Source organism: Sceloporus undulatus, chromosome 3 (genome assembly GCF_019175285.1).
Source record: "Sceloporus undulatus isolate JIND9_A2432 ecotype Alabama chromosome 3, SceUnd_v1.1, whole genome shotgun sequence".
Taxonomy (NCBI): Eukaryota; Metazoa; Chordata; class Lepidosauria; order Squamata; family Phrynosomatidae; genus Sceloporus; species Sceloporus undulatus.
This window is the reverse complement of record NC_056524.1, coordinates 86,483,566-86,511,086: the sequence shown is the minus strand read 5'-3', so window position 1 is coordinate 86,511,086 and position 27,521 is coordinate 86,483,566. Positions and strand designations below refer to the sequence as shown.

The following is a 27,521-nucleotide window of genomic DNA, read 5'->3' as shown; positions in this document are numbered from 1 at the left end:
ACACACACACACACCGCCCCAGCAACACATCCTCAGTACACATACATGCCCTGAAAAGATGTGTAATGGTTACAACAGGCAAAAAGCAACCCCATTTGAGCTTGAAAGTAATTTGTTAGAAAAACAAGTTACATCTTTCTTCTGAAAATAAATCATTTCTGGTTCATACACAGAAATATATTGAGGGCAAACTCAGAAGACAAACTGAGCATCTGAACCATCTCTAACGCAGCTCCTTCAGGCCTGTAAATCACACTTGTTGTGTGCCTTTAAGTCATTTCTGACTTATGGAGATCCTCTGAAATTTGTTCAGAGAAGGTTTCCCTTTGCCTTCCTCTGAGGTTGAGAGCATCTGACTTGCCCAAGGTCACCCAATGGGTTTTTCCATGGCTGAGCAGGGATTTGAACCTTAGAGTTGTAGCCCATCCACTGCACCACATTGGCTTTCAAGACTCACTACTCCAATAAAAGAAGAACTCTGAAATAGACAGATATCAGTGATCACCTTCTGTAACTCTAATTAAGAAATCCAGGTCTTTATGTTACACAGACTGAGCTACATCCACCATATGAATAGCATTCCACCAGTATTTCATCAAATCTTTTGTGCTCAACTGATATATAAAAATGGTAGGGGTGGTAGGGGGAGCATGGTTAGGCAACAAAGCATGTGTTTAATATAGTATATCACAAACTGTTGAAACTTGTTAATGTTGTTGTTGTTGTTGTTGTGTACCTTCAAGTTGTTTCTAGCTTATGGTGACCCTAAAATGAACCTATCGTGTGTTTTTTCTGGGTTCAAGAGTGTGTGACTCATCCAAGGCGACTCAATACATTAATGGGGCCAAGCAAGGAATCGAATCCTGATCTCTAGAGTCATAATCCAATGCTCAAACCACTACACCATGCTAGCTCACTGAGGCATGTAGTAATTTTTTTATAAGTCTCACCAATTTAAATATTACATGTTTACACTAGGGGTGTCTCACAAATGCAGTGAATTTTATCAACTGCTTTTAAAATAATTTGTTGTAAAAACTGAGTCAGTGACCAGTGAATGGTGTATGTTCAGTCGTGGATATGGTGATATATCTATATCTACAAATGTGCACTCAGCAATTTTAATAAAGACAGAAAAGTAGATTACCACTTGCTGCAAAACTGAATTCTCTGTGGATAAAATCAAGTTTCTCTATCATTAAGGCATTTAAGCAATAGCCAGTGCAATGCTTGCGAAAATGTTCTGCTTTAATAAATGTTTTTTATTTAAAAAGACATCACAACTTCCAAAAGTTCCAAGAGGAGTGAATATTTCTGGTGGCTTCCAATGAAAGCCTGAATCCTACACATTCCAAAGGACTTGTGTATTTCATCCAAGACAACTCAGCACCTTGAAGGATCCCGCCCTTAGGCACAGCAAATACAGGATGAGGAATGTCTTCCCAATTGCTCATAACTCCCACAAAAACAACAAAAAGAAGTTCTACTTTCATTCTAGACAGAAACGGTTACTGTAACAAAAGGAGGAGAAAACTAAAATCTAATTCTAACTGAGGTTCAAATGCACACTAAATAGTGAGGATATCATTATAATCACTGCACTTAGTCTTTGGAGATAAAAATTAGTAATATAATTCTATTTTCTACTTAATTCCAATGCCTAAAATTACTGCAAAACAAGGGAGAGAGGATTTCCATGACTAGGGGGCAGGGGGATCTGAAGGTTAAACATAGAGAAAATATATATAACTGGATCCAGATGAATGTTTGTTTTATTATCTCCTTGGGACTTAATTTGCGGAATTTAAATAACAAATAGTTCCTCACATTGGTTTCAACAGTGTGGATCAAACCCACAGTTCTGCAAAACTGAGCAGAAAATACGCAGCTCTCTGCAGCCCCCACACTTGATTTTTCAATTTTTTCAATATTTCAGAGTGATATATTTCTGACTTTAACAGTCGATGAATGTGCAGAAATGTAGGAGGTGTTAGTCTTCTATTGGGGAGGATAGAAAACAAGGCAGTGGGTGGTATGTGATATCTATAAAAAGCTGTCTTAACACATCAGACTACTGGTCTTCTAGTTCAGCTTTTTCTTTACTGAACAGCAGAGATTTTCCAAGGTTTTCACCAGGGGTCATTCCTAGCCATACCTGAAGATGCCAGGAGTTGAGCCTGAAACCTTCTGCATCCAAAGTACTTGGTGCCCCAATAAATTACACACTCTTTTTCTCATTTGCTACTGCTAACTTTACCTTAGAGATAGTTCTTTGAAATGGAGGTAGTACCAGAAAACAATATTGGTGAGGACAAAGGACAAAAGTGCATCTTTAGGGATGAGGAAATTTCACATTTCCTCATCCCTAAAGATGCACTTTTGTCCTTTGTCCTCACCAAAGAGTCTTTCCTTTAACTAATGAAGAGTTCCAGATAATGGAAGAACTATCTGCAAGGGGACTCTACCCCTCACCAACTTTGATATGGCCTAGGTTCTGCAAACTTCTTGGTGAATATGGGGGCAAGCTTCATCCTTATCCTCATCCTCATCCTCATAATACTCTAGTCCAAGGACTTTTAGAGCAGCTTATCACAATATGAGAAAAATGTCAATAAAATCACAAAAACGCCAGCATTAAAATAGATTTTAAATATTTCACAGTCAGGTGAATTAAAAAAAAAGATCTTGACATTAAGGAGACTATTGCAACTGAGGACAGAAAGACTCTCTGGGAACATGCATTCCACACTAGAGAAAGCACAAAAAACGGGGCTTTTTATGTGGTCACCCCCTGCCTCATTTCAGAAAGCTGTGGGAAATCAGAGAAGGACTCTTAAGACTGCATTTAGCATTTGCCCATAGATCTCACTGTGAGGGATAGGAATCTCAGCATGTGTATATATATTTGAAAAGTGTGTGTGCATGTGAAAGTGTATTTTTATTTGAATGGCACACTCTGCAACTGTGGTTGATATTTAAAATATTGTGCATAATGACATCCTGAAAGGCTGCTCATTGTAAGATCATCCTTGTGATATCACCAGGGCCTGTCCCTATAGGTCATCTAGGATAATCCTGACCTGGCAACTCTACTTGTCAAAATTCATTCTTGAGAAGGTTGTTCTTCTAGTATCTGTGCTATTTAGGCTTTTAAAAGGCAGGGACACAGTAGTGCCCGTGTGTTGTTGTATTTGTAAGTGTGATGTCACAGTAACCTGATGGAGAATGGTGTCAATGTATTGAAATAAAATAGCATGTCTTGGTTTCTAAGCCTGTCAACTTGAAACAAGATTGGAGAATTCTGAAGTAAGAGAACACACAGTCCTAAAGACAAGGGACATTTTAGGCCCTAAAACCTAACCCGGGGAAATAATCAGTCATCTTATCTTCAGGAACAACATCACCACCAGACCACTCAAAGTTGTCTACATTTCTGGAGAATTATGGAGACAAGGCTACTTCAATAATCTAGTTATCTGGTTAAGTTTATGAATTTGTGGGAGCACACATATTCTCAGAACTATCAGACAAAGACAAACAGTGTACTTTAAGAGGCTCCACCTCCTTCCATGCTTTTCATGAAAGTTTCAGCTTCCTTTGGACACAGAATAGTAAGCAGGTTTGTAGCTACATACATAGCTACAACAGTTCTGACTACATGCAAGTGATGCCTTCCCTTCCAGTGCTACTTTTCAGAACAGATCTGATTTATCAATGAAACACACAATTAAGAGGCAAACACCCCAACAATCCCAAAACATCACTTAATATCTACTATATGGGCAGATACATAATTCAGGTGTCACTTTGGATATAATGATAAACCATGGTTTAGTGTAGTAATCTCCAGATAGGCAATATCTTAGATGTGTTGTTTTTACAGTCATGCTGCATGGATTAGGGATATCCAGATGGTACCAAGTTGGAGAACACTGGTTTAATGCTATAAAAACAATCCTCTCTTCTCCAGGCCTGTGTTCTCTTCCTCCCATCTCTTTCTTGTGGTTATGCTAGAGATCAGAACTGATTATGGTTTAGATTAACTGCAGTTTAGTATAGTACCTGAAATCTAAACTGTGGTTAATCTAAATGATGGTTAGTGAAAACAAGCCAGCTTCATGAAGATGTGATTAAAATTTGGCTTTTTGTGCTGACTTTAGCAAAGACAATCACTGCTTATCCAGGGGCAGGGAACTGCAGCTAATCAAAACTAGAAGCAAAGGCTTCTGAACCTCCTCTTCACAATGCATGAGAAAATGTGGAAAGAGTCTGTGACCTGCATAGGCTCATCTTCATAACTTTAAACTAAAGTTTAGAATGGAAGACAATGAGACTGCATTGGCCACAGGTTTAGCCTTACAGTGTTCAGTCTTGGGAAGAAAAGAATAGGAGCAGGATCAAAGCATTTCCCCACCCCTGGCCTCTTTTTGTTGCTCTTGGCTTGCTCACAAAACTATTGAGATGAAGGAGTCTGCAAAAGTTATGATGAAAGAATATATTTTTCAGGCACCATCATCTTAGAAACAGCAAGATGTCAACAAGAAAGGACTAAATGTACCTTTTCTAACATAAAAGTCTTACTGCACATGGGTGGACTGCACTGGAACCCGAGGCCTCACTCTCTGGCAGAATGGCTTTAAGACAGCAAATCCCCCACAACAACATAACAAAATAAAACAATGAAAAGGAAAAAGGTCACATTATTTGAACTCTTTCTTTTGATAGCTGACAAAGAAGTAGGTATGTGAACTGGCAAGTAGGGTTTCTAGTATTACAGCATTTTTCCCATGTTAGTCATCCTTTGAATGCATACAACTTTCTGAATTTCTACATTAGGGAAGGCAGCGTTGTGGGTAGAGTAGAATACATTCAATGTTGTGTATGCCTACCATCCAGCTGCTTCTACCAGACAAAAATAATAACAGGAACCCTTTGCCATAAGTACATGGTAATTGTGACAAAGATCCCCACTGCCATTATTCACCATTTGTCGTGCGCCAGGGAGAATTAGCTTATGCTTCCACAATACCTACAGCATAAACAGATCACAAAGCAATACAAACACATACATACACACAACCGTGCAAGCCCTTGTCCTTGCCACCTTCAATAAAGGGTGGAATTGAGAATCCATCAATTTCTTAACTGGGTTCAAATTTGGAGTTCCAGACCATTCAAGAAACTTAAGCAGGAATTAAAATGGCACATTAATTGTAAGACTGCGTGTGTCTGTGTGTGTTGCTCCCAGCACAACATAAAGTGCACAGTTTCTGAAAACTATGCAAGAGTTTGAGATATTGTGAAGCTTTGCAGTCAAAACTTACACTCACAGTCTTTTTTTACTATGCACAGAAAACCACACGTCTTTCCAAGGAAAAACACCTTACCCACTTAACATTGTTTTTCACTATATCCTTCAGAAAAGTGCAGAAAATGCAAAACTAAATTGTACATTATACTCCTATACAAACAACATGGTGAAGTAGTCCATATTGTGGCTGCCGCCATTGCTGGTTTTAAGGATGCACAACCCAAATTTTAGGAAGCAGCAAAAGAAATCGAATACATGGGGATCAGATCTGAATTCCAATGGGAACGAAATCAGCACAATGAGAATCAAATGAGCGCTTGAATGGGAATGATGCACCCATAATTCAATTCTTGATCCACGTTATAAGCCAGTGGGAATGGGGTCTCAGACTTTCAAGACCAGGGTTCGATTCGTTTGACCATGGAAATCTGCTGAGTGACCTTGGATGAATCATACACTCTCATCCACTGAAAACCTGTGATAGGTTCACCTTAGCATCACTGTCATAAGCCTGAAACAACTTGAAACAACAACGAACAACATACTGAGATCCATCTATGCTTCACATTCACATGAGTATTTCTCAGGCTTCTGTGAATTCATTCATTTTAAAAAAGCAAACATAAAGCTGAATCGGAACTCCAGTATGGAGCAGGGAGAGCCCTATTCCCCTGCCCTCACCCCACTGTGAGTCTAAGCCAGATCAGGAGACCTGCACCTGAAACTTGTAGAGGAGAAGAAAAAGAACTCTACCCATTTCAACTGAGGCACTCACCTCCATGGAAATTGCTGGCATGCTTAATTTTGAATTTGGAAATCTGTAAGAAAATGACTAAGATAGCAGCTTGCTATGTGCACTTGATTCTCAGTGCATGTAACTTTGTCTTAGACACTAGTACTGTATCTGTATGGCATATGTTTGTCTGTGTCTTGAAGATACTTTTATTCTCATTAACAAAGTGGAAGAACCTTCAACAGGATCAAACAAGTGTGCTAAACATAAGATGTTTAAACAAAATATTTTATAAATATTTGGAATGTTTCATTTTTAGGTGTATTTCCAGGCAGCTTTCCTAGACATAAATAAGGATGTTGTAATGTGTGATCCATCTCATTAATCTCCTATAACAGGTCTTCAAAGAATGCAACAGTTTCCAACTTCTCTAAATCTGTTTCCATGGGTGGAGGATTTTAGACTGTGCTACTGACGCACCCATTTACACAGCAGAATGAGATGTTGGAGAAAGCAATACAATGCATGCCAACTTCCTTTAATTAGTGGTACCAGTGTTAACATGCCCATCTGGTTGTATACCAGGATGCAGAGTCTCTGACATGCTGTTGAACTCTGCATTTCATAAATTTTCATATGAACTTTAAGGAAAAAAATGGCAACGCTGCCAAAGTAAGTTTAGATTTCCTGTTATCCTAGGCATGCCAGGCTTTTTGCAGATGTACAAAGCAAAGTGTTGCCCTTGTAACTGAGTTGCTGTGATGGCTCTGTAGTCATAAGCATGTTTGGGGGGAATATTATGAACCCGCATGCTGGATCACATTCAACAGAATCTGAGAAATGTCACAGCATTTTGAGAATAATTGTGTGTGTGTTTTAAGTAATTAATTACTTTAGCTCTCATGGCTGCAGAGATATGTTTGAAAACATACCATGTAAGTTCCATAAATGAGCTACAAATTATAGTTTTTGTGGGTTTTTCGGGCTATGTGGCCATGTTCTAGAAGAGTTTATTCCTGACGTTTCACCAGCATCTGTGGCTGGCATCTTCTGAGAAGATCTACAAATTGATCCATAGGATGGACAGCTTTGCCTACCAGGATTATATCTTAATGGCTTCCTGTTTCTTTCCCTAAATACAGAGCATTACTTTTTGTAATTTTCTACATCTTTTCTCTTCTTGACATCTCATTGATGTCAGTTGGGAAATATGTTTTAAAAATTACCCATGGATACTGCAAACACAAACATAACTAAGAAATACAGAAATATCAGACCGATTTGATAGCAAGACAGGGCAGCAAATTTGATTGGCTGTTCTACACCATCTAACTGGCCTACATGAAAGTGACAGTGTGTTGTGAAAAGAGTCTTCCACAAAACAACTAATCTATTTAATACCGGCTACTTCATTTAGAGTGACTTGTTTTCTATCCACATTAAGCCAAAAGATAACCATGATCTGAAATAAGGATGCAGTATTACTTACCACAAGGCAAAGATCTGCTGTATTCTGCTGTCTTATTAAAGACCCAGTTGTCCTTCCTCCAGCGTATAATGGTGCCATCTCGGCAGTCTTGTGTATAATTTATACCTCCATTTGCCCACATTCTGAACATGTAAAGTTCACCAACCATCCCTTCTGGAGAAGATGACGACGTTCCAGGAATTTGTGAACAACCAAGTAAAAGCTGCCCATCTGCAAGGAGGTGCCTAGATTTAGATATTTTTTCAGTTTTCTTTCTTTCATCATTTATATATACACTAACTTCTTGTTCATCATTTTTCCATCTTATGCATATTTGGTACCAGGTGTTTTCATCCAGTTTTTCTGACCAGGTTATTTCTTTACCAAATATCCATACTGTCAATTTGTCATGTCCCCCTGTAAGTCCAAGTTCATAGTGGTTTGATGCTGATGCATTGCCATCAGGTACCTTATTGTAGATGAAGGCTGTCCAAGAATGTTTTAGACTGTACAGTTTAAGATAAACACAGGCTGTGAAGTTAGTAAGTGCAGGCACAGAAATTCCAGGTGACAAAGTCCAGACATCATCACATGAAGTATTAAACACAGCTCTGTATCGTCCTAAGGAACCATTTTCAGCTGTAAGGAGAAAATAAATGTTTAAAATCAAAAGAGTACACATCACAATGATTCCATAGATCTGTGACATTAATCTTGTGACAAAACTTTTTTGTCACAAGATTTTTTTTAAAATTGCAAGATTTTGCAGCAATATGATTCTATACATCTGTTTTCATTTAAACCTGTGACAAAATAAAACTGTGTTTAAAATTTGCAAAATCTCTGAAATAATCCCTTGTCACATAAAAAAAAGGTAACCATTACAGGTAACTGCATTATTTTTACATCCAAGGGACAAGGAAAGAACAGTACTAAAATAAAAACCTAGTTTAAGTAATGCCAGGCCCAGCCCAAGACATTTTGCTACTTGAAGTGAAGGAGCAAATGGTACTCCAACCATCACCCAAGTTAAGATGCCTTTTACCAAAAGTCAGACAGAAAATTACACTACCATCTGCTCCCATTTCTGGTAGTAAACATACAAAAATAACAAATTCGGTAATAAGTTATTTCCTGCTGAACATGAAAAACTATAGAAAGTAATAGGTTTCTACAACATCCTGAGACATAATCAAGAAAAGAGGCCATTGGCAAGACAGAACATGGAGAAACAGAATGATCTTCAATTGGTAAAGATGGCAGACAAGCCTGCATTTTATCACTCTATCTGTTTAATATATTTGCAGGACATATCATAAGGAAAGATAAAGAATTAGACTCAGAGGAAGAAGGCATGAAAATCAAGGAAAAAGAAAATAATTTTAGATATACAGTTGTCCCTCCATATTCGCTAGGGTTAGGGGAACAAGACCCCTGTGAATATGGAAAGACTGCAAATAACAAAAACACTGTTTTTAACCTGAGAGGACACCTCTCTAGGAATCTCTAGGTTCTCCAGTGCAACTCTGTCGTCAATGTCCAACATACACTGATCATAGAATGGCACTGGAGTAGCTACAAATGGTCTTTCAGTGCAACTTTTAGTTAAGGATGACCACAGAGTTGCACTGGAGGACCTAGACAGTCCTAGAGAGAACATATTAATGAAATCCGTGAATAATCAAAGCCGCAAATATGGAGGGATGACTGTATAGAAGATACCATATTAGCAAAATCTTGGAACTACCATATATTCTCAACTATAAGTCGACCTCATGTATAAGTCAATGGCAAGTTTTGGAGCCAAAATAATGGATTTTGCAATGATTCGTGCATAAATTGAAGGTAAAATTTAGGGGCATCTAGCAAAGGATCTAAAAGATGAATCAAAGCAAAATAATGTCAAAGACAAAATTCCAGCAGATATAACTCTATGTGCTTACTCATAAGGCTGGATGAATGAGAGAGTAGAGGGGGTCGGTGCCTCACATATTAAACTCTTGCTTTTCACCAGGAGATGGTTCCTTCTTTTAAAAACGGGTTAAGATACAGTACTTACATTGACCCGTGGATAAGTCAACTCAGGTTTTTTGGATCAATTTTTGACCTAAATTTCTAGACTTATACAGTACTACTGATGAAAATTTAGAAAGAAAGTGCTATAGCAGAGTTAGATCTGAATAAGATAAAACATACTGTTTTAAAACATCTGGATTATATCAGGTACTGTATACAACTATTCTGTGTAACAGTTACAGCTTTATTTCTGTGAAAATATAATTCATTCAGAATATTTTTTTTAAAATGTAACTAAAAGTAACATATTTAGAGAGACAATGTTTTACTTCACATGGAACATAAAATCTTACCTCTACCTGAAGAAGCCAGACACAAATGAAGCAAAATGAGAGATAAAGAAACCTTATGTTTTAGCAGGACTTCCCATAGTTTGTCAGCACTGCTGCTCCTGGCAAACATCCTAGAACACAAAAGACAAATACTAAATACAAATACTAAATTGTCTAAATACAACTAAATAAAATAAGTAGTAACTCTTTTAAATGGGATGGATTCCTTCTACACTTATATAATTGCAGTTACCATTGTTGAGAAAATATCCTTGCATCCTGCTTATTCTTCCAAAAGGAAGCCCAAACAACTAACAACTTCATACAAGAAAATAGATAATTAAAAATATCCTAGAAACACAAAAGAAATAGCCATAAATATTAATCAGTCTAAATAGGGAGCACTTTTCTTATTTCATTTGTATTAGTGATCTTCAATGTGTGGTTTGAGCGTGTCCAAAGGTTTCTTGAAACTTCATGTGAAGACCCTTAACAGTGGACACACTCCCCTGAATATCCTGCCATGTTCAGATCACAGTATGCAGGCACAAGGGAGTATCTGCTGTTCTTGGTCACATACACAGTCTCTGTAGGACAGAACAGGCCTATCAATCCAAACCCTCACATGAAATGGACATATGACCTGGAATAGCCCTGCCCAATCTAGGGCCTTTCAGGAGTACTTGGCGTGATTGACTGAATGTGATAATGAATAGCTGCAGTGCAGTATGTTGCCATTTTATTTTTTCTTGCATGACTGTGGTGAGAACGGGTCAGGTGTGAGAACATCCCTAGTCTCTGGAGCTGCAGAAAACAAGTTTGCTCCATCCTCCATATGACATCCCTTCAGGGCTATCATGTCACTTTTTAACTTTCTCTTCCCCAGGCTAAACATACCCTAAGTCCAGGGGTAGGCAACCTGCGGCCCGCGGGCCAGATGCGGCCCGGCGAGGCCTTGGAACTGGCCCCAGCCCGGTCCTGCCACCGATTGCCGCTGGGGCCTTTGGCCTCTCGCGCGCAGGGGCAAGGAGGGCAATTGTCTATAGATGCCTCAGAAACATGCATTTATATTAACATTTTTTTAAAAATCAGCAATTTTTTTTGCGTGTCTTCCACTTTTTTTAAAAAAAAGTGTCCACCATTTGAAAATGTTGTCCTACATTTGTCCCGGTTTATTAATTAATTTATTTTTTTAAAAAAAATATATTTAATTATTTATTTTTTGGCTTCGGCCCCCCAGTTGTCTGAGGGACAGCAACCCGGCCCCCGGCTCAAAAAGGTTGCCTACCCCTGCCCTAAGTCACTCCTCATAGGGCATGGTTTCCAGACCCTTCACCATTTTGTTTGGCCTCCTCTGGAAAACCTATGAGTAATCACTGTAGAATATTAAGATTTGTTGCTCTTTGCACTTCTTGCTGTTATGTGGCATCAAGTTGACTCTGACATATGGTAACTCTATTAAATTAGAACCCTCCAAGACATTCTGTTAGTAGCAGTCCGGCTCAGGTCTTGTAAATTCAGGTTCATGACTTTTTTGACTGATTCAGTTTGAGCCACGTTTTTTGAAACCTAGTACAGAAGGGGAGATTACTCCCAAAAGATTCTAATGCAACAGTTAATTGACATATCCGACTCCATACTCTCACTTCCTCCTTTACTTCTGGAAGGTCTCACTCATGACGTGTTGATCTTCCTTCCTTCATTACATTTCCAAGGAGGGGAAGAAAACCCATTCACACCACACTTCAAGTTTTCACAAATGAAAAGGACAAAATCTTGGTATATATTTGAGCATGGATGAACCCTGAGCAGGGGTGGGAACAATCACTACAAGTTGTGCAACCCAGAAACATAATAGCCCAAAATTTACTGGGTCATTGACCCACCTAGAGGAATCCTTAGCCTTCTTCTGATTTCATAACTACAGTCTCCATTTTCATTTATTAAATTAGTGTTGACGACTTCAGAATCCATTTTATAGTTGTGCAAATACTCTTGTCACTGTTTTTGCCTTCCTAATATTCAGCTATAACTCCCCCATCATACTTTCTTGCATAAGTTTCACCAGCAGTCATTCCAAGACTTTCCTATTTTGTGATTGGGATTACAGCTGTTCTAGATGGGTTTTCTCTCCCTCTGAAAGATCAGGTTTATAGCTTGGAAGTGCTCTTGGACCCAGGACTGCTCCTGAAAAGCTAGGTTGCTGCAGTGCCCAGGAGTGCCTTTGTCCAGCTGTACCCTTTATTGGGGAGATCAAGTCTGGCTACAGTGGGTCGTGGCTAAGTAATGTCTGAGTTTAACTACTGTAAATGAACTCTACTTGGGACTGCCCTTGAAAAGTGTTTGGAAGTTGCAACTAGTGCTAAATGCAGCAGCCAGACTGATGTCAGGTACGCATTTTATAGATTATATAGCACCAGTCCTGTAAAAACTGCACTGGCTTCCAGTTTGTTTCCAAATTCAATTCAAAATGCTGGTGTTGACCTACAAAGCCCTAAATGACTTCAGGCCAAGATATCTGAAAGACCTCCTCATCCCATATGAGCCTGACATAATTTTTTTAATCTTCAAAGAAGGCCCTGTTGTGTGTCCTAATACCTTGTGAAGTTGGGGGACATGTAGCAGTGCCTCAACTGCAGAACTCCTACCCAAGGAAATTAGACTGACCCCATCCTTTTAAGCCTCCAGCAGACAGCCAAAACAATGCTATTCCACATGGTATTCAGTGCTTGAAATTGCTGTTATAATTGTTTCAAAACCGGATTCCAAGATTGTTTTTCAATTGCTTTTAGGAATTTTTAAAGAGTATTTTAATTTGTTTTTAAAATGTTCTTATCTTTGCATTGTTTTAATTGGTTTTTATTTGTTCATTGCCTCAGGCACCCCTGTTGGCTAGGAGATGATATAGAAATACTATAATATCATCATCATAATCATTTCAGACAATAATATAGTAACATTTGTTTCTCTTAAATTATGGATTCTTTTTCATTCAATGTTATACTTACAATTACCCAGATAAATAAATTAAACCTACACTTATAATAACCCAAAATAAATACCTACATTGATGGCATACTGAAGGCTTGGGAAAAATCCCAAAAGGTTCCAGAGTTTCTTCTGTCTTGCCCAGAAGTATCATGTATGCTCTACTGTGCAAATCCTCCCTCAGAAGCAAGGCAGCTGTCTTTGGAGAGTGGGTGGTAAGAAAACAGGTATTGGTTCGGTTACCACTGTTTCACAGGTCGCACAGCTGAGCAATGTAGGCAATGAACAGGTGCTACAAAAGGTGATCCTAGGTCTGCTCTGCAGTAGGTTGCCTTTCCAACCTGTTGCAAAATAGAACTGATATCATAAATGCTAGACAGGAAGGAAGGGTCACTGCAGCAGGAATGCTGAAAATTAATTTCCAGGAACTCTTTCCTTCCTCAGTGCTACACCAGAAAGAACAAGCCCTCGGGATGAGAACTGGCAATTTTTGCCAAGCCTGAATTGCACCTTGATTGAACTGTGAAGGTTAATATGCAAAATGAACTCACAGTTCAATTATTTTCTTAGCTCTTTTGTGCTGAAATATTTTATTTATGTTTGAAAACTTAAAAAAAAACACCCACCCTTCCCCACTATATCAAGTCATATTCTGTTTCAGCTGGTACTCTCTTTTCACCAGTTGCTGTGTGCTTTTAAGTTGATTCTGACTTATAGTGACTTTAAATTGACCCTGTCATTACAGGGTTTTCTTGGCAAGATTTGTCCAGAGGAAGTTTGCTTTTGCCTTTCTACTGAGACAGTGTGTGACTTGAACAAGGTCACCTCGTGTGATTCCAGTCAATCGCATATCTCTTGGAAGCTCACAAACAAGACATAAAACAACAGCAATAACATTCTTGTGTGGTTTGTATCAAGTAGAGGTTCTTCAGACACCTATACAGTGGGCCATCCACATTCTCTGGGGTTAGGGGTGCAGGACCCCATTAAAAGTGGTAAAACCACAAATAAAAAAGCACTATTTTTTAATGTAAGAACAAATCTCTAGAATTCTCTAGGTCCTCTAGCACAACTCTATGGTTCACAATCACCAGAAGTTGACTATAAATCGTGCTAGAGGTACTATAAATGCCTTGAGAAGTGTTTTTTTCTTTGAATCTCTAGGGTCCCCAGTGTAACTCTATGGTTCTAGCAGAGTCATGCTGGAAGACCTAGAGATTCCTAAATAGAACATATTAATCAAATCTGCAAAAATCAGAACTGCAAATATAGAGTGGACTGTATATTCTGGAAAGTGTAAGTGGGATGATTCCTTTTTTTAATGCTAGTACATAACAGTAGCATTTGTAATCTTATTATATGTGACAGAAAATTTACCATAATTAGAGTAATATGATTTTAAACAAAGCAGGATCAGAAGACAGAAGTGATTTAAAATTATTCCAGAATAGTGTCCTAATATATTCCATTACCAGGCTAGTAATGAAGAGGAAGACTTGGGACAAAATATTGCATTCATTCTTGCATAAAATGCTGAAATGGCCATATCTTTATTGGTTACAGCTGTTTTAGCATTGATGTAGCATAGAGTATGGATCCAAGCATCAGATGACATGTGTGCCATCTAATTCCTGAGTACCAATGCCTGGGTGCCATGGAAGGATCTATGAGTGGAAGCTACTATGTAACTCCCACAGCCACCTGGGGACTAGGCAGTAATATGCCCCCAAGCTGTCTGCCTGATTCTCCCCCCCTCCCCCCCCCCCCATCATCAAAGAAGATAATTAAAGTGGTGAAGCGGCAACAAAGGTTTTAATTCAATGTATATGCTCCTCAGGAGGACTGGCAAAAAGACTTCCATCTGACTTGGAGAATCCCACCTCTAGCCAGCAACCATCCTCCAAACTGGCCTTTTTGGCTATTTGTAGAAAGCTTCTGCATGCCACAGAGCTCCCTGAGAAGATGAGCTGCCAGACACAGAAAATGGCAGCCCACTTCATCTTTGCCATTTTGCAGTTCTTAGTAGGTTGGGAGCCCATGCTTGCTGAAGAAATTTTTTTTTAACTGGCTTGAGTTTAGGATATCTGAGAAACCACATTCTCCTATAAGAACCTATCCAGAACTTACATTGTTCTTCTAAGGCCTATTACATTTTCCACCTCTGAGAAAGATAATATTAATGGCAAATGGAATAATTTAATTTCATGAGAACACCCCCACCCCCCAATATTAACAGAATAACGTGTTTTAACTGCCATTCTTTATTCAAATCTAAGTCAAGACATGGGCAAAAACCACAAAAACTATTCCAACAATTGATATTGCACTACAAGAGTCTCTGTCTGTTCTTCTCATTACTTTCTGTATTTATTAGACTGTGAATCTGCTTATATGTTTCCAGACTGGCACACAAAAATAGTCAAACTTATTTTTAAAAGGAGTTTGGCCCAAGAAAGTGGATGTAATGGAGAAGGTACAAACACTGGAAAGTGTTATGTCACTGTGAAAACTGGCACTGGTTTAATAGCAAAAGAAGCAACTTCTTTATAAAATGTTGCCCTATTTTTTTTTCTGTAGGTTTTTCCAGGAGGGACTAAGAAAGCAAGCCGCATCTCAGTGAAGTCAAGAGCACTGTTCCCACTCCCATTTAGTACGGAAATGAGGGCGGCAGAGGCAGCTTCTTCTTCATCTTCTTCTGTTTTAAAGTTGCTTTTTGGGTTGTTGGGAGTACACTGTGCAGAATTATAGCAAATATGAAGACAAAATACATTGCTTCTTTGAAACTCCAAGGCCCAGTACAGTACATGTCTCTGGCACATAGGTCATAAAATTCTATTACATACTGCACATTCATGGAAATGGGTGGACTTGGGAATAGTAGTCTTAATGATGGAATAAATAAGACTTTGAAAAAGAAATTAACTAATTAACTGTTATTAAAATAGTCACATTCCCATTTGAGTCTGGAAAAAGCCACCAACAAGTCAAACAACAGTCTATATGCCAAAACTAGGGTGAAAGGGACTAAAAATAATCAGATTTGTCCAAGACTGACTGTCAATGACCACTCCCAACTCTAGGGCTTAGTTCAAGAAAGGAATGTAAGGAAAAGTGGATGTTTATTATATTCAATTATAGAGCCTTAAGGGACATAACATAAGCTTTGGAACCCAGGGAACCAGGAGCCCCCATCTCTCTTGTTTTTCCACCAGCAGGCAAACAATTTTTTTTTATTCATGCAGGCTTTTGGCATGTATGTTGATCTGCCATTGAAGGGGATCTAACGTATTTGGTGTTGGCTAACCCTGGACACCAGTGTTCGAATCACCACTCGGCCATGGAAACCCACTGGGTTGTGTTGGGCAGAGGAAGGCAAAGGCAGCTCCCTCTGAAGAGTTCTTGCCAGGAAATCCCCATGATAGGGTCACCATGAGTCAGAAATGGCTTTAAGGAACACAATATATATTTCATTGTGATATTTTTAACTTAATTGCTCCAAATCCAATTGTTAGTCCCAACTAAACTAGACCCATAGAATCAATATCAGATATCTGTGACAACTTGATACAATGTGTCTTCTCTAGTAGAGACTAACAATTGGATTACTATAATATAATATTTTGCAATTTAATTCACTTTTAGTCTGTATTATTGTTTCATCACCTTTGAGAAACTTTACAGACATGATTTTGTTTTAATACAGCACAAACTGCTCACTTTTAAAAAGTAGATTTTGTCACTCTCTGGAACCACTTGGTCAGCACCCTCTGCTTGATGTTATCATCCATGTGGGCTAGGTGGCAATTAAATAAGCAGTATGTTGTGCCACTCCAATGAGAACAGCTGGAACCCTTGCTCATTTAAATTAGATGTCTTGGGAGACATTAGAAAATATTTCAGTCTTAAGCAAACATGTAGGTCCCACAGGCAGAAAAAATTGCATAATTGTACATAATGCACACTTGCAGATGGGCTTTCAACTGTGTAAATACGCATAGACTTCTACTACACATTCCATTAACCACTGATAAAGTGGTAAATTCTAAACACAGTCATTCATCATGATAGTGTCGATTGCCATGCCCACAAGGAGAATTTGAAAGTTCAGGATGTTGTTGTGATCCATATCTGTATGTCTCTGTGGTTCATACATACACATACCCTCCAACATTTCACAGATGGAAAATGGGGCAAGTATGGCCAAGCAACATCAGAGTGTGCTCCAGATGGTAAAAATTAGTAACAAGGAAGGGCAAGTTAGGGGAGGCTGCAACAGTTTGATTTTGCCTGAACCTACTGGGAGGGTTAGGTTTCTGGCCCTTCTTTTCTCTCCCCACACCAAGTTAATTGAGAACAAACTATTCTTGCAGTTTGAACTGAGTTTTTACCAACTGAAGTAAATCAAGGGGGAAAGCAAAAGGAACAGAGAACGACTGGGACGTTTGAAAAGCAACTGAAAAAGTGAGACAACAGAGGATTACTTGGGACTACCTTTTTCAAAACAGGACAGTGGGAAAGAGAGAGAGAGACTGGAGATTCCACCTAAAGGGAACAGAATGCCAGAGTAGCATGTCAGGTGTGATGTTACCCAAAGCTGTGGGTGTATTCCACTAATAGCTCAGACAGATTGGCAACCAGGCAAGGAATTGTTCATTAACTATCTTTACAAAGCAGCTACCAAGCCCTCTCAGTCTTGACTCCTCCACCTGGCCTTTTCCTTTTCCCCCTGAACCAGGAACTTCTCTCACAGCAGGTGATATCACCTTCTCAGCTCATCAAAATGTTCTGGCACTTTGCCTTAGAGCCCTACAACATTGCTGCAAAATCCTTCTGTTTCTGGACCAAATGGTGTTAAGGAAGGACCAGCTAAGTCTAGCCTATTTCCATTCTGTATGAACTTCACAAATATGTACTCATATGTTCAGTCCATCTCATTTCCCCATTAATCTGTGATTTATCAGTGAGCTACAACAGTGTTCCTAGCCCTCTAATCATCCTGCCCACTGTCCCTTGGTGACTGGGGCCCCTGGGTTATTCAGACACTGAAAATAATCCTGCTAGGGTTGAATCTGTGTTGTTCACAGGAATTTCAAATGCATCTGATTAAGTGGGGAGGGTGCTGCCAAAACCCTCCCAAGATACTCAAACTCAAGTTTTCCCCCCAAGTTTTCCTGAAAAATCACCTTGTTAGCTGTGTGAATAACTGATACAGACCCAGGATAGAACTCTGCATGTCCTGAACATGTTTCAAAAACGTCACAGTGCTGACATATATGAGCAACGTAAATCACAGAGATGCACATAAATATGGTTCTGATTTTAAAAAACAGTGTGAACAACAAATCGGGAATGCATGAGTGAGATTATCTGCAAAGTCACATTACAAAACAAAATGTGTCAATAACCCCCTGGCCAAATCCTGTGGCTATTAGTGTCCAGGCACCTGGGTACTTATGACATTCATCCAGCTGTTTTACTTAGGAATTTTGTTCTATAGAAATAGCCATTAATAGCCACAGAATTTGACCACCTCTTCAGCTTTCTCTTTGATATTTCCTCTTGTATGGTTCATCATTATTCCATACTCAATATGTTTGAGTCAGTCTGTCTGTCTGTCTGTCTCTCTCTCTCTCTCTCTCATATACTCACTCACACACGTACCAATAAGCCTTGGCTTTAAACTCTTGATTCCTCTCTCTTCTGTACTCCTCATATTCAGAACAATATCTATCTGTTTGCTTAAAATATTTTCAGCTACTTTTCAGAGTCGTTGGATATCAGCCAATTGGTTATAGACACATTAAATCAGAAGACCACAATTCAATTAGAGATACAATTTAAAGCAACCGGATAAAAACATCAAAATAGCTGAACCATATAAACCATAAAACTTTTTCTAATCATAACTCATAAAAAGCAGAACACAGAAATCAATAGCAAGCAATCTAAAACTAGTCTGAAACAAATAATTGAAAACCCTGGAATGTACAAAATCAATAATCTCAAAGCCAGAGAATTTGAAAATCTATAGTGTTGTAGAGATATACATTGTATTTCACTGAGAAATACTGCTGTTGATTAAAAACAACTCTTCTTAGCTACTAGAACGTTTTCTCCCTGACACTGTGCGGCATACCTCAGTTAGAAAAGCCTCTGACCTAAAGAAGCTCTATTTTTTAACAAAAGTCTTTTTTATGGGACCCCCCCCCCTTGTGATCTGGCTGGCTGGAGGTTTGTTTGTCTGTTTGTTTTGAAGCACTGGCATTGGAGGATAGTGAATGAGGGATACAGAAAGACAGACTTTCAGGGTTGAGTTGCAGCAGCATGTTTGTAATAAACAATGCAATGAAGCTTGACCTGGAGATGAATGGGAATCTCCTCTACTCTAGGTTATTTTACTGTAGCTGTTCAAACTGAACTTGTCACCTCATCACCATACCCACATATTCTGCATTGCTATGGCTAACCATACAGATTATAAAGGTCTTCCCTATGCACCACTCCATGCATCTAAGGAAGTAGACCAAGTCTATGAAAGCATATGCTATAATTTCTTTCACACAGGCTCAAAAGTGCTACAACAAGATCCCTTTGCATACAACAATGGCTATGCCTCTGAATTCTGCTGTTAACTGTATGTGATTATGTACCACAGGAAAGATGAACAGCTGCCTGTAGAATCACTGAGTATGTGTGAAGAACAAAACAGAAAGAAAAGGGGAAAGCAGATTAAGCTGCCTTACTAGCTACCTAAACATTTAAAACACACACACACACAAATCTGAAAGTTTTGCCACCAAAAGAGAAATTACAGTTGTCCCTCCATATTCGCTAGGGTTAGGGGCACAAGACCCCCGTGAATATGGAAAAACCGCAAATAACAAAAACACTGTTTTTACCTGAAATGACACCTCTCTAGGAATCTCTAGGTCCTCCAGTGCAACTCTGTGGTCAATGTCCAACATACACTGACCATAGAATGGCACTAGAGTAGCTACAAATGGTCTTTCAGTGCAACTTTTAGTTAAAGTTGACCACAGAGTTGCACAGGACCTAGACAGTCCTAGAGAGAACATATTAATGAAATCCGTGAATAATCAAATCCGCAAATATCAAATCTGCAAATATGGAGGGATGACTGTATAAGACAAGTGAAAGCTGTTAAAAGTTTTTTTAAAAATCATCCCAGGATGCATTTTTGAAGAAGGCTTTAAATGTTTTCTAAAAGATTCAAAATGTTCCTGTTTACTTATGCAGGGCTTATCTGACTAGGTCATATAATTTTGCATGTGCACATTATTAGTTTTAAATAAAATGTTTCCTTGAAATGAACTCTTTTCTTTTTTGTGATATCAGAATCTATCCCTAATTTTTCCATATTATTTCTACCTCTGGTACCAAAGTTTCTGTTAAAGTAGTAAGATCCAGGAACACATCTGCTTCATTAACTGAGGTATACCTCTATTTGATATCAAGCAAAAATATCTGTGATGTTTACCACAAAATATCTTTCACTGACACACATGGCAAGTCCTTCCTTAAATCCCTACACTGTCTTTCTGAAAGACCCAGGTCCAACCAAATTCTTTATCCTTATGTTACCTTCATGTCACTCTAGCATTCAATATTTTCATATTACACGGTATTTCCCTGCCCATGACATTTGCTCCATAACCCTGAGCTCCAAGTCTATCACCCTTAGTCACAGTAAGATTTCCTGCTTCCTTGAAGAAGTCCATTCTTACTCCATTGCTGACCTTATGTTTAGACTTATTCCTTAGAAATCTGAATAATGCCACTGCTCATTTTCCCTTCAAGTCCCTTTAAAATGACCCAAACTAACATTTTCTTTAAAACTGTTCACTCACCTCTTTGGTTCCCATACCCTACCCTGGATCTCCATATTTTGTTCAGCTATATCGTCAGCTCTCTGTATCCATGGTTTTTTTATCCAGGGATTGAAGCATCCACAGTTTGAAAATATTTTTAAACTGTATAAATTCCCAAAAGCAAGCCTTGATCTTGCCATTTTATATAAGGGACACTATTTTACTATGCCATTGTATTCAATGGGACTTGAGCATCCATGGATTTTGTTATCCATAGTGAGCTCCTGAAACCTAACCCAAGCAGATACTGTACTGTCTAACATCCTGAGCACTCGCCATTGGCAGGGAGTCCTCTCCTATAGCCCCACCCTTATTAACTGGACAAACATCATACAGAACTAAAACTGTGGAAATGCTCAGCAGTGAAGTCTTTCATTTACATCTTATTGATTCCAGCTTCAGCTGTAGGTGTACTATAGCAGAAATAAAAAGAAAATAAAGCAGGACCAAGGAAATTACTCCTTAGAAATAGAAAGGAAGTATCAGATGACACACTGTGTGTAATTCAATCCCAAACCACATAAGAGAGAATTTTATGCCTGATGTGACATCAAAGACACAACTATATAATCAGGATATAATTCTGCTAATGCTGAGCACTTAAACAGAGATATTTAATAAACATGTTCTTAAATCTCCCATTGACATCAACAGTACTTCAGGGTTCTTGCTTAGTTTTTGCTCAACTATGGCCTGTAACATTCACACCTTCCAAGAAAACATAATATGCGGAAAGATACACATCACAACCTTTTGTCTTATTCATGATGCATCTGTCTGTCTACTGCATTAAACTCTGCCACAGAAGATTCTGGGAGAAAACAGATGTGGAAGGAATGCTGCTTCTTGCTATTGGAAATATTGTTCTATCATTTATTGTTGTTGTTATTGTTATCTGCCCTTGAGTCGACTTTGACTCATGGTAACCCTGTGAATTAGACATCTCCAAGTCTTCCTGTCCTCCTCTGTTCTGCTCATTTCCTGCAGACTCATGCCTGTGTCTTCCCTAATTGAGTCTAGCCACCGAGTGTGTCTACCTCTCCTTTGCCTACTCTCAACCTTTGCCAGCATTATTGTCTCTTCCAATGAGCCATGCTTTCTCATGATGTGATCAAAGTACGAGAGCCTCAGTTCAATCATCTTGGTCTCCAGGGGTATTTCCTGCTTGATTTGCTCAAGGACCCACTTGTTTGTCATTTTGGCTGTCCATATTATCCTTAGCAAGAGTTGATTTTCTTTTTATCTGCTTTTTTCACAGTCCAACTGTCACATCCATACATAGTGATTGGGAATACTATGGCTTGGACAATTCTAACTTTGGTGCTTAGTTGTATATGTTTACTCTTTATATCTTCTCCAGCTCTTTCATGGTTGTCCTTCCCATTCCTAGTCTCCCTTTTATCTCTGGACTGCAGTTACATTCTGGGCAATGTTTGACCCTAGGTACAAGAAATCTTTGGGAACGTTCCCACTGGCCTAAAACGCTATTTCAATTTCCTCATTGCCTAATTCAAATCTATCACACAGTTAATATTACAGTAGCATTCTGATAGTGTAGTTCAACATGCATCCTCTTTTTTTGTAACTCACTACTTATACTGAAGCAAACCCCACTAATTCAATAAAACTTGCATCTGAATAAGCATGCTCAGCTGCAAATATACTTATTATCTTCTCCACTAACATGTATTTTCCATGAACTATATGGGATTTACTGTACTTCCATTTATCCATAGGCCTCACCTCTATAGACTGCACTGTTTTTAATAAGCTAGAATTAGTGATGAAATCTTGCTTGCTTGCACCCTGACATTTTGTTGGAATAGTAACAAGCTATACACTTGAGCCATTATAGGGTTAATAACCATTACAGGGTTAATGGAGAGCTACTGAGAACACAGATGACCTACAGCTGTATATGCATAGCTCTAATCAACTTTTGAGCCTTAATAAGGCTAGCTTTGTGGTGAGCCTTTCTCTTGTGCTCATTCTATTCTGTTGCATTATTCTTGCGTTTTTTGCTTATGTTATATAGTTTGTATTATTTGCTATTTGTTATTGTTATGTTTGCCATTACTACTATGGTTTATTTTGTATCTTTTGTATATATGGGTTTTGTATGATTCTGTTGCATATATTGTTTGTTACCCCCTTTTAAACATTTATAGATAAAGCCTTTTTATAGTACCTTGTCTCAATTAGTCTCTTTTCAAATCCACTGTTCCAACACTTTTGTGCTTTGATATTTCTGCATGGTATGTTGAGCCAGTGCGGTAAAGTGGTTTGAGTACTGGACTATGATTCTGGAGACCAAGGTTTGATTTTCCACTCAACCATGAAACCCACTGAGTGACCTTGAGCAAATCACATATTCTCAGCCTCAGGGGAAGCTTCCTCTGAACAAATCTTGCCAAGAAAACTCCATGATAGAGTCGCCTAGTAGCTGCCAATTGGTTTCCAGGCAAGGTAAAAAGTGTTGCTTATTACCTTTAAAACACAACATGGTTTGGGTCCAGGCAACCTACAGAATTGCCTCCTCTCATATAATCTGCCCCATATGCTCATGTCCTCTAGAGGACGTTTACTACTGTCATGCAGGACTCTAGATTGGCAATTGTCAGACAGCCAGATGATTTTTAAATTGTGAATTTTAAATGATGAATTTTAAATGTGGATTGTTTTAAAATGTGTACATCTTATTTGTCCTTTTAAATTGATATGTATAGTCATCCCTACATATTTGCGACTTTGATATTTGCGGATTTGATTATTCACGGATGCAACTCTGTAGTCAACTTTAACTAAAAGTTGCACTGAAAGACCTAGAGATTACTAGAGAGAATATTCTATTAGGTATTTGTAGCTACTCCAGTGCCATTCTATGGTCATTGTATGTTGGACATTGACCACAGAGTTGCACTGGATGACCTAGAGATTCCTAGAGAGGTGTCCTTTCAGGTAAAAACAGTGTTTTTGTTATTTGCGATTTTTCCATATTCACAGGGGTCTTGTGCCCCTAACCCTAGTGAATATGGAGGGACAAGTGTATATTAATATCTTGTTAACTGATATTTTTTGTCTGATGATTGCTGTTATTTTCCCCCTTGATTCATAGGGAGTGGCAGGTAAGAAATCATCATCATCATCATCATCATCATCATCATCATCATCACCATTATTATTATTATTATTATTATTATTATTATTATTATTAAGCTTTATTTATAAAGCTCTATAAATTTACACAGCACTGTACATAGAACCAAATAAAATAGATAAAATAAATCTGCCTATGGCATACATTCTAATAATTAAACATAAGTCATATTAAAACATCTTAACATTCAAACAATAGACTATAGCAGAAAACAAATTAAAATAACATTGAATGACAATCAGGTAATGTCTGGGAATGCTTCCCTGAACAGTATTGTCTTTAACTCCATTTTGAAGCTAGTTAAAGAGATGATGAACTGGGTCCATGGGGGAAGGAGGTTCCAGGAGTGAGGGGCAGCAAGTGAAAAGAGGCAGATCTGGGACAGAGCAATTAAAATCCTTGGCTGGGCCAGCAGTCCTTGACTACCAGAACGGAGAGCATGAGTGGGAAGGTAAGGAGAAAGAAGCTCTGATAAATAAGGAGAGGCCAGCCCATGCAGGGCTTTAAATGTAATCAATAATAACAATAAACATAACACTAATCTCCCACACAAGCAACATAGACTCCAATCATACATGGAGAGAAATCCCAGAGGTCCAAACAGGGTTCAGGAATGAAAGAAAGCACTAGAGATCACAATGCAGACATATGATGGATAATGGAGAGTACCAGAACTGACCCTGCTTAGGTTCCAAGATCAGACAGGATCTGGCACCTTTGGGATATTTAGGTCCTTAGTCAACGTTTAGCACATGGGTATTTCATTGATTTTAAAGATAGAGTTAAGCATTTAGTTCTTTCACAGCGAAACTACTAGGCATTAAAACATCTAATTTTCAAGGTGCTCATTCTGTGGGTTGCACTTGCACTGTTTTTGCTAGTAAATCATTTCTTCTCCTTTCATAAGAAGTGAAGTTGCAATGCATTTCATTAAAATGAGAAACTCTCCCACCTTATCCTTAAACATACTGAAAAACCTGTTTCACCACCCATGCTATCTGTATTATTTACTACTTAGTACTACTCATTATCTACTTATGTATTGAGATTGGGCAATGTGCTGCCTTCTTCAGAGTTTTAAAAGACAAACATTATGGGTCTTTTTACTGTAGCCTCTCAGACATCCTGTGGAAATTGCAATGTAAGCCACTCAGATTTCAGTAGACTTTTACCACTTTTTAAAGAGGCAGGATGAAGCAACTGCCTTGTTATGACAATTTCAGTGGCTCCCTATTTTCAGCCCTAACTAAAAAGCACAGAAACCTTATAGAACTTAGTACTAGATTATTTCAAGGATTGCATTGTTCCTCATGAGGCACATCTGGACTTAGGGATCTTCAAGGGAGGCCTTCTTTTGGTCCAACCATCCTCAGAGCCCCATCTAATGACAACACAAGATGTGTTGATCTTGGTGGCTCTGAACCACTAGTAAGGAGCAAGGGTGTGCATATATTCAAGTCATCTGTTGACTTCTGGATACCCCATGGTTTTCACAGGGCTTTCTTAGACAAAGAATACTCAGAGATGATTTGCCATTACCTTTCCCTGAAATTTAGCCTACAGCACCTCGTATTTGTTGGTGGTCTCCAGTCCAGCAACTAACCAGGCCTGATTCTGCTTATTTATTTTATTTATTTACTTCATTTGAATGCCGCCTTTCTCCCAGAAGGGACCAAAGGTGGCTCACAAACAAACAAAATGTTAAAAATATCACATTAAAATTTAAACCAATTAAAATCATCTAAAACATTAGCTTCCAACATCAGACAGGATCTTCAGGGTGACAGTCTCCCAGCTCTCCTTCCACTAGTAGGCAAACAAACTCTAGAGACACTTTCGGCAACTAACAATTTGCCAAAAGGAAGAATTCTGGACATTGCAATCCAACATCTGGAAGGCCACATGATTCCTGAACTGGCAAAGCACACATACCTGGGAACAGGCTTACTGAAATGATGTGGGACTAATTTTTGCGTACAGATGCACAACCTACTAGATTACATGGCTCATTCATGTCAAGTGGAGATGACAGCTCCTCTCAGCTCTTCAAGTGAAATCAACAGGACACAACAAGGGCTTTTGTTTTGTTTGACTGTCCTTTTTCAACAGAAAGCTCTTATTCGGTATGTCACACAGAAATAAGTTCTGCTTATTAATTCTATGAGACTAATTTCCTAGCAAAGAGAGCTTAGGACTGCAATCTTAATATGTTTAATTATGCCCCACTGAAATTAATGGCATCTATTGTTGTCCATACATATACTATGTTTAATGGGTACAAGGTGACCTATTAGAATCCACAATGAAAAGCGCTTCCACAGATACCCTCAAACAGTTAGACACTTCTTATTTACCTAGGTTTATTAAATAGTGCGAAGAAGGCATCTGTCATCCCAAGCCTTTTTGAAGCATAATGTTGAGTGGTGGGGGTGAAAGCTACCATCTAGTTTACTCTGTTTATTCTTCTTTAATTTTATCTGGCATGTTCTCAAAAATCAGTAACACAGATTAGATCGACTAATCCATTGGCTTTATTTCCGGAAGAGTGGAAAGTCCATACCTTCAGCAATCATCACACAAACTTTTCCAGTACTTCTCAAGAACAAAGAGGGATGAGGCATGAAATTAAATTGGCATCAAAAAAAGACGGCAACAGAATCCTCCCAACTGGGCATCATCCACTTCAATTTCCTGAGATTTCTTGCCTATAAATTCCAGTGCTTTGCGGTGAAAGAAACCAGCTTGTTTTAATAGACTAAAAACAACCCTTACACCTGTTGATCATCTCATGCCCACAGCAGAACCACTTTTTGCTTCTGAGCCAAAACAACTCAGTCTGTGAAACATTATTTTGTTCGGCAAAGGGATCTTGTTGCACCTTGGAAACTAACTAAAACAGAAAAATTCATAAGCTTTCATAGAAGTTTATCACGAGAAGGAGATTGGGAGTTTATCCCGTGAATATCCTGGAAAAATCATGTAATTATGCATAATGATTTCACACAACTTCGCACAAAACCCACCATTAAAGTGGTCACAAAGAAGCATTAATGTGCATCTTTTTGCTTTCGGGATTTCAGCGACCATGCATTCCCGATATTGCTTTATTTGTGCAATTACATGTGATAATCATTTGCGCAATTACTTGCCATTTGCAGGATGCTTTAATGCGCTTTAATCTCTCTTTAATGTCGAAATCAGCCCCAGTGTGATAAACTCCCTAGGCTTGCTCAGAGGTGTACTAGAAAAACCACGCTCCCAACTTCTCTCTTCCATTTAGTCTCAAAGGTGCTCCAAGATCCTTTTTCCTACTGATTATTGTAGAAATAATCCAGTTGGAGACTGCTTTGACTGCCCTGGCTCAATACTAGGGGATTCTGAGACCTGTCCAGAAAGCTCTAGGGATACAATCAACTCCAATCCCCGGGATCCCCTAGCACTGAGCCAGGGCAGCTAAAGTGGTCTCAAACTGGCTTCTTTCCACAGTGTGTTTTGGCCCTAACCTGCCTTTGAGGGAGGAGGAGGTTTGTTGGGTTGTTAGAAAAAGAAAGAGGTTGATTCCCGGCCAGGCTCCCATTTGTGTTCTTTGATTTTCCCTCCCCTCCTCATTCCATCACTATGGGACTG

General features: G+C 38.7%; 1 protein-coding gene across 3 annotated transcripts in view; it reads right to left on the bottom strand.

The window, feature by feature from the left end:
* The window catches only part of ADGRG2 (adhesion G protein-coupled receptor G2), a 97,704-nt gene that overhangs the window by 44,377 nt on the left and 25,806 nt on the right, over nt 1-27,521 (bottom strand). For 2 of the 3 annotated variants that reach the window (XM_042460773.1, XM_042460775.1), the window contains exons 2-3: nt 9,882-9,991; nt 7,534-8,151 (exon numbers count right to left, since the gene is read on the bottom strand). In XM_042460773.1, the coding sequence (XP_042316707.1) occupies nt 7,534-8,151; nt 9,882-9,991 (728 nt within the window). Of the gene's footprint in view, nt 1-7,533; nt 8,152-9,881; nt 9,992-12,926; nt 13,051-27,521 lie in introns of those variants that run through there. The other variant, XM_042460774.1, reaches the window with a different exon arrangement.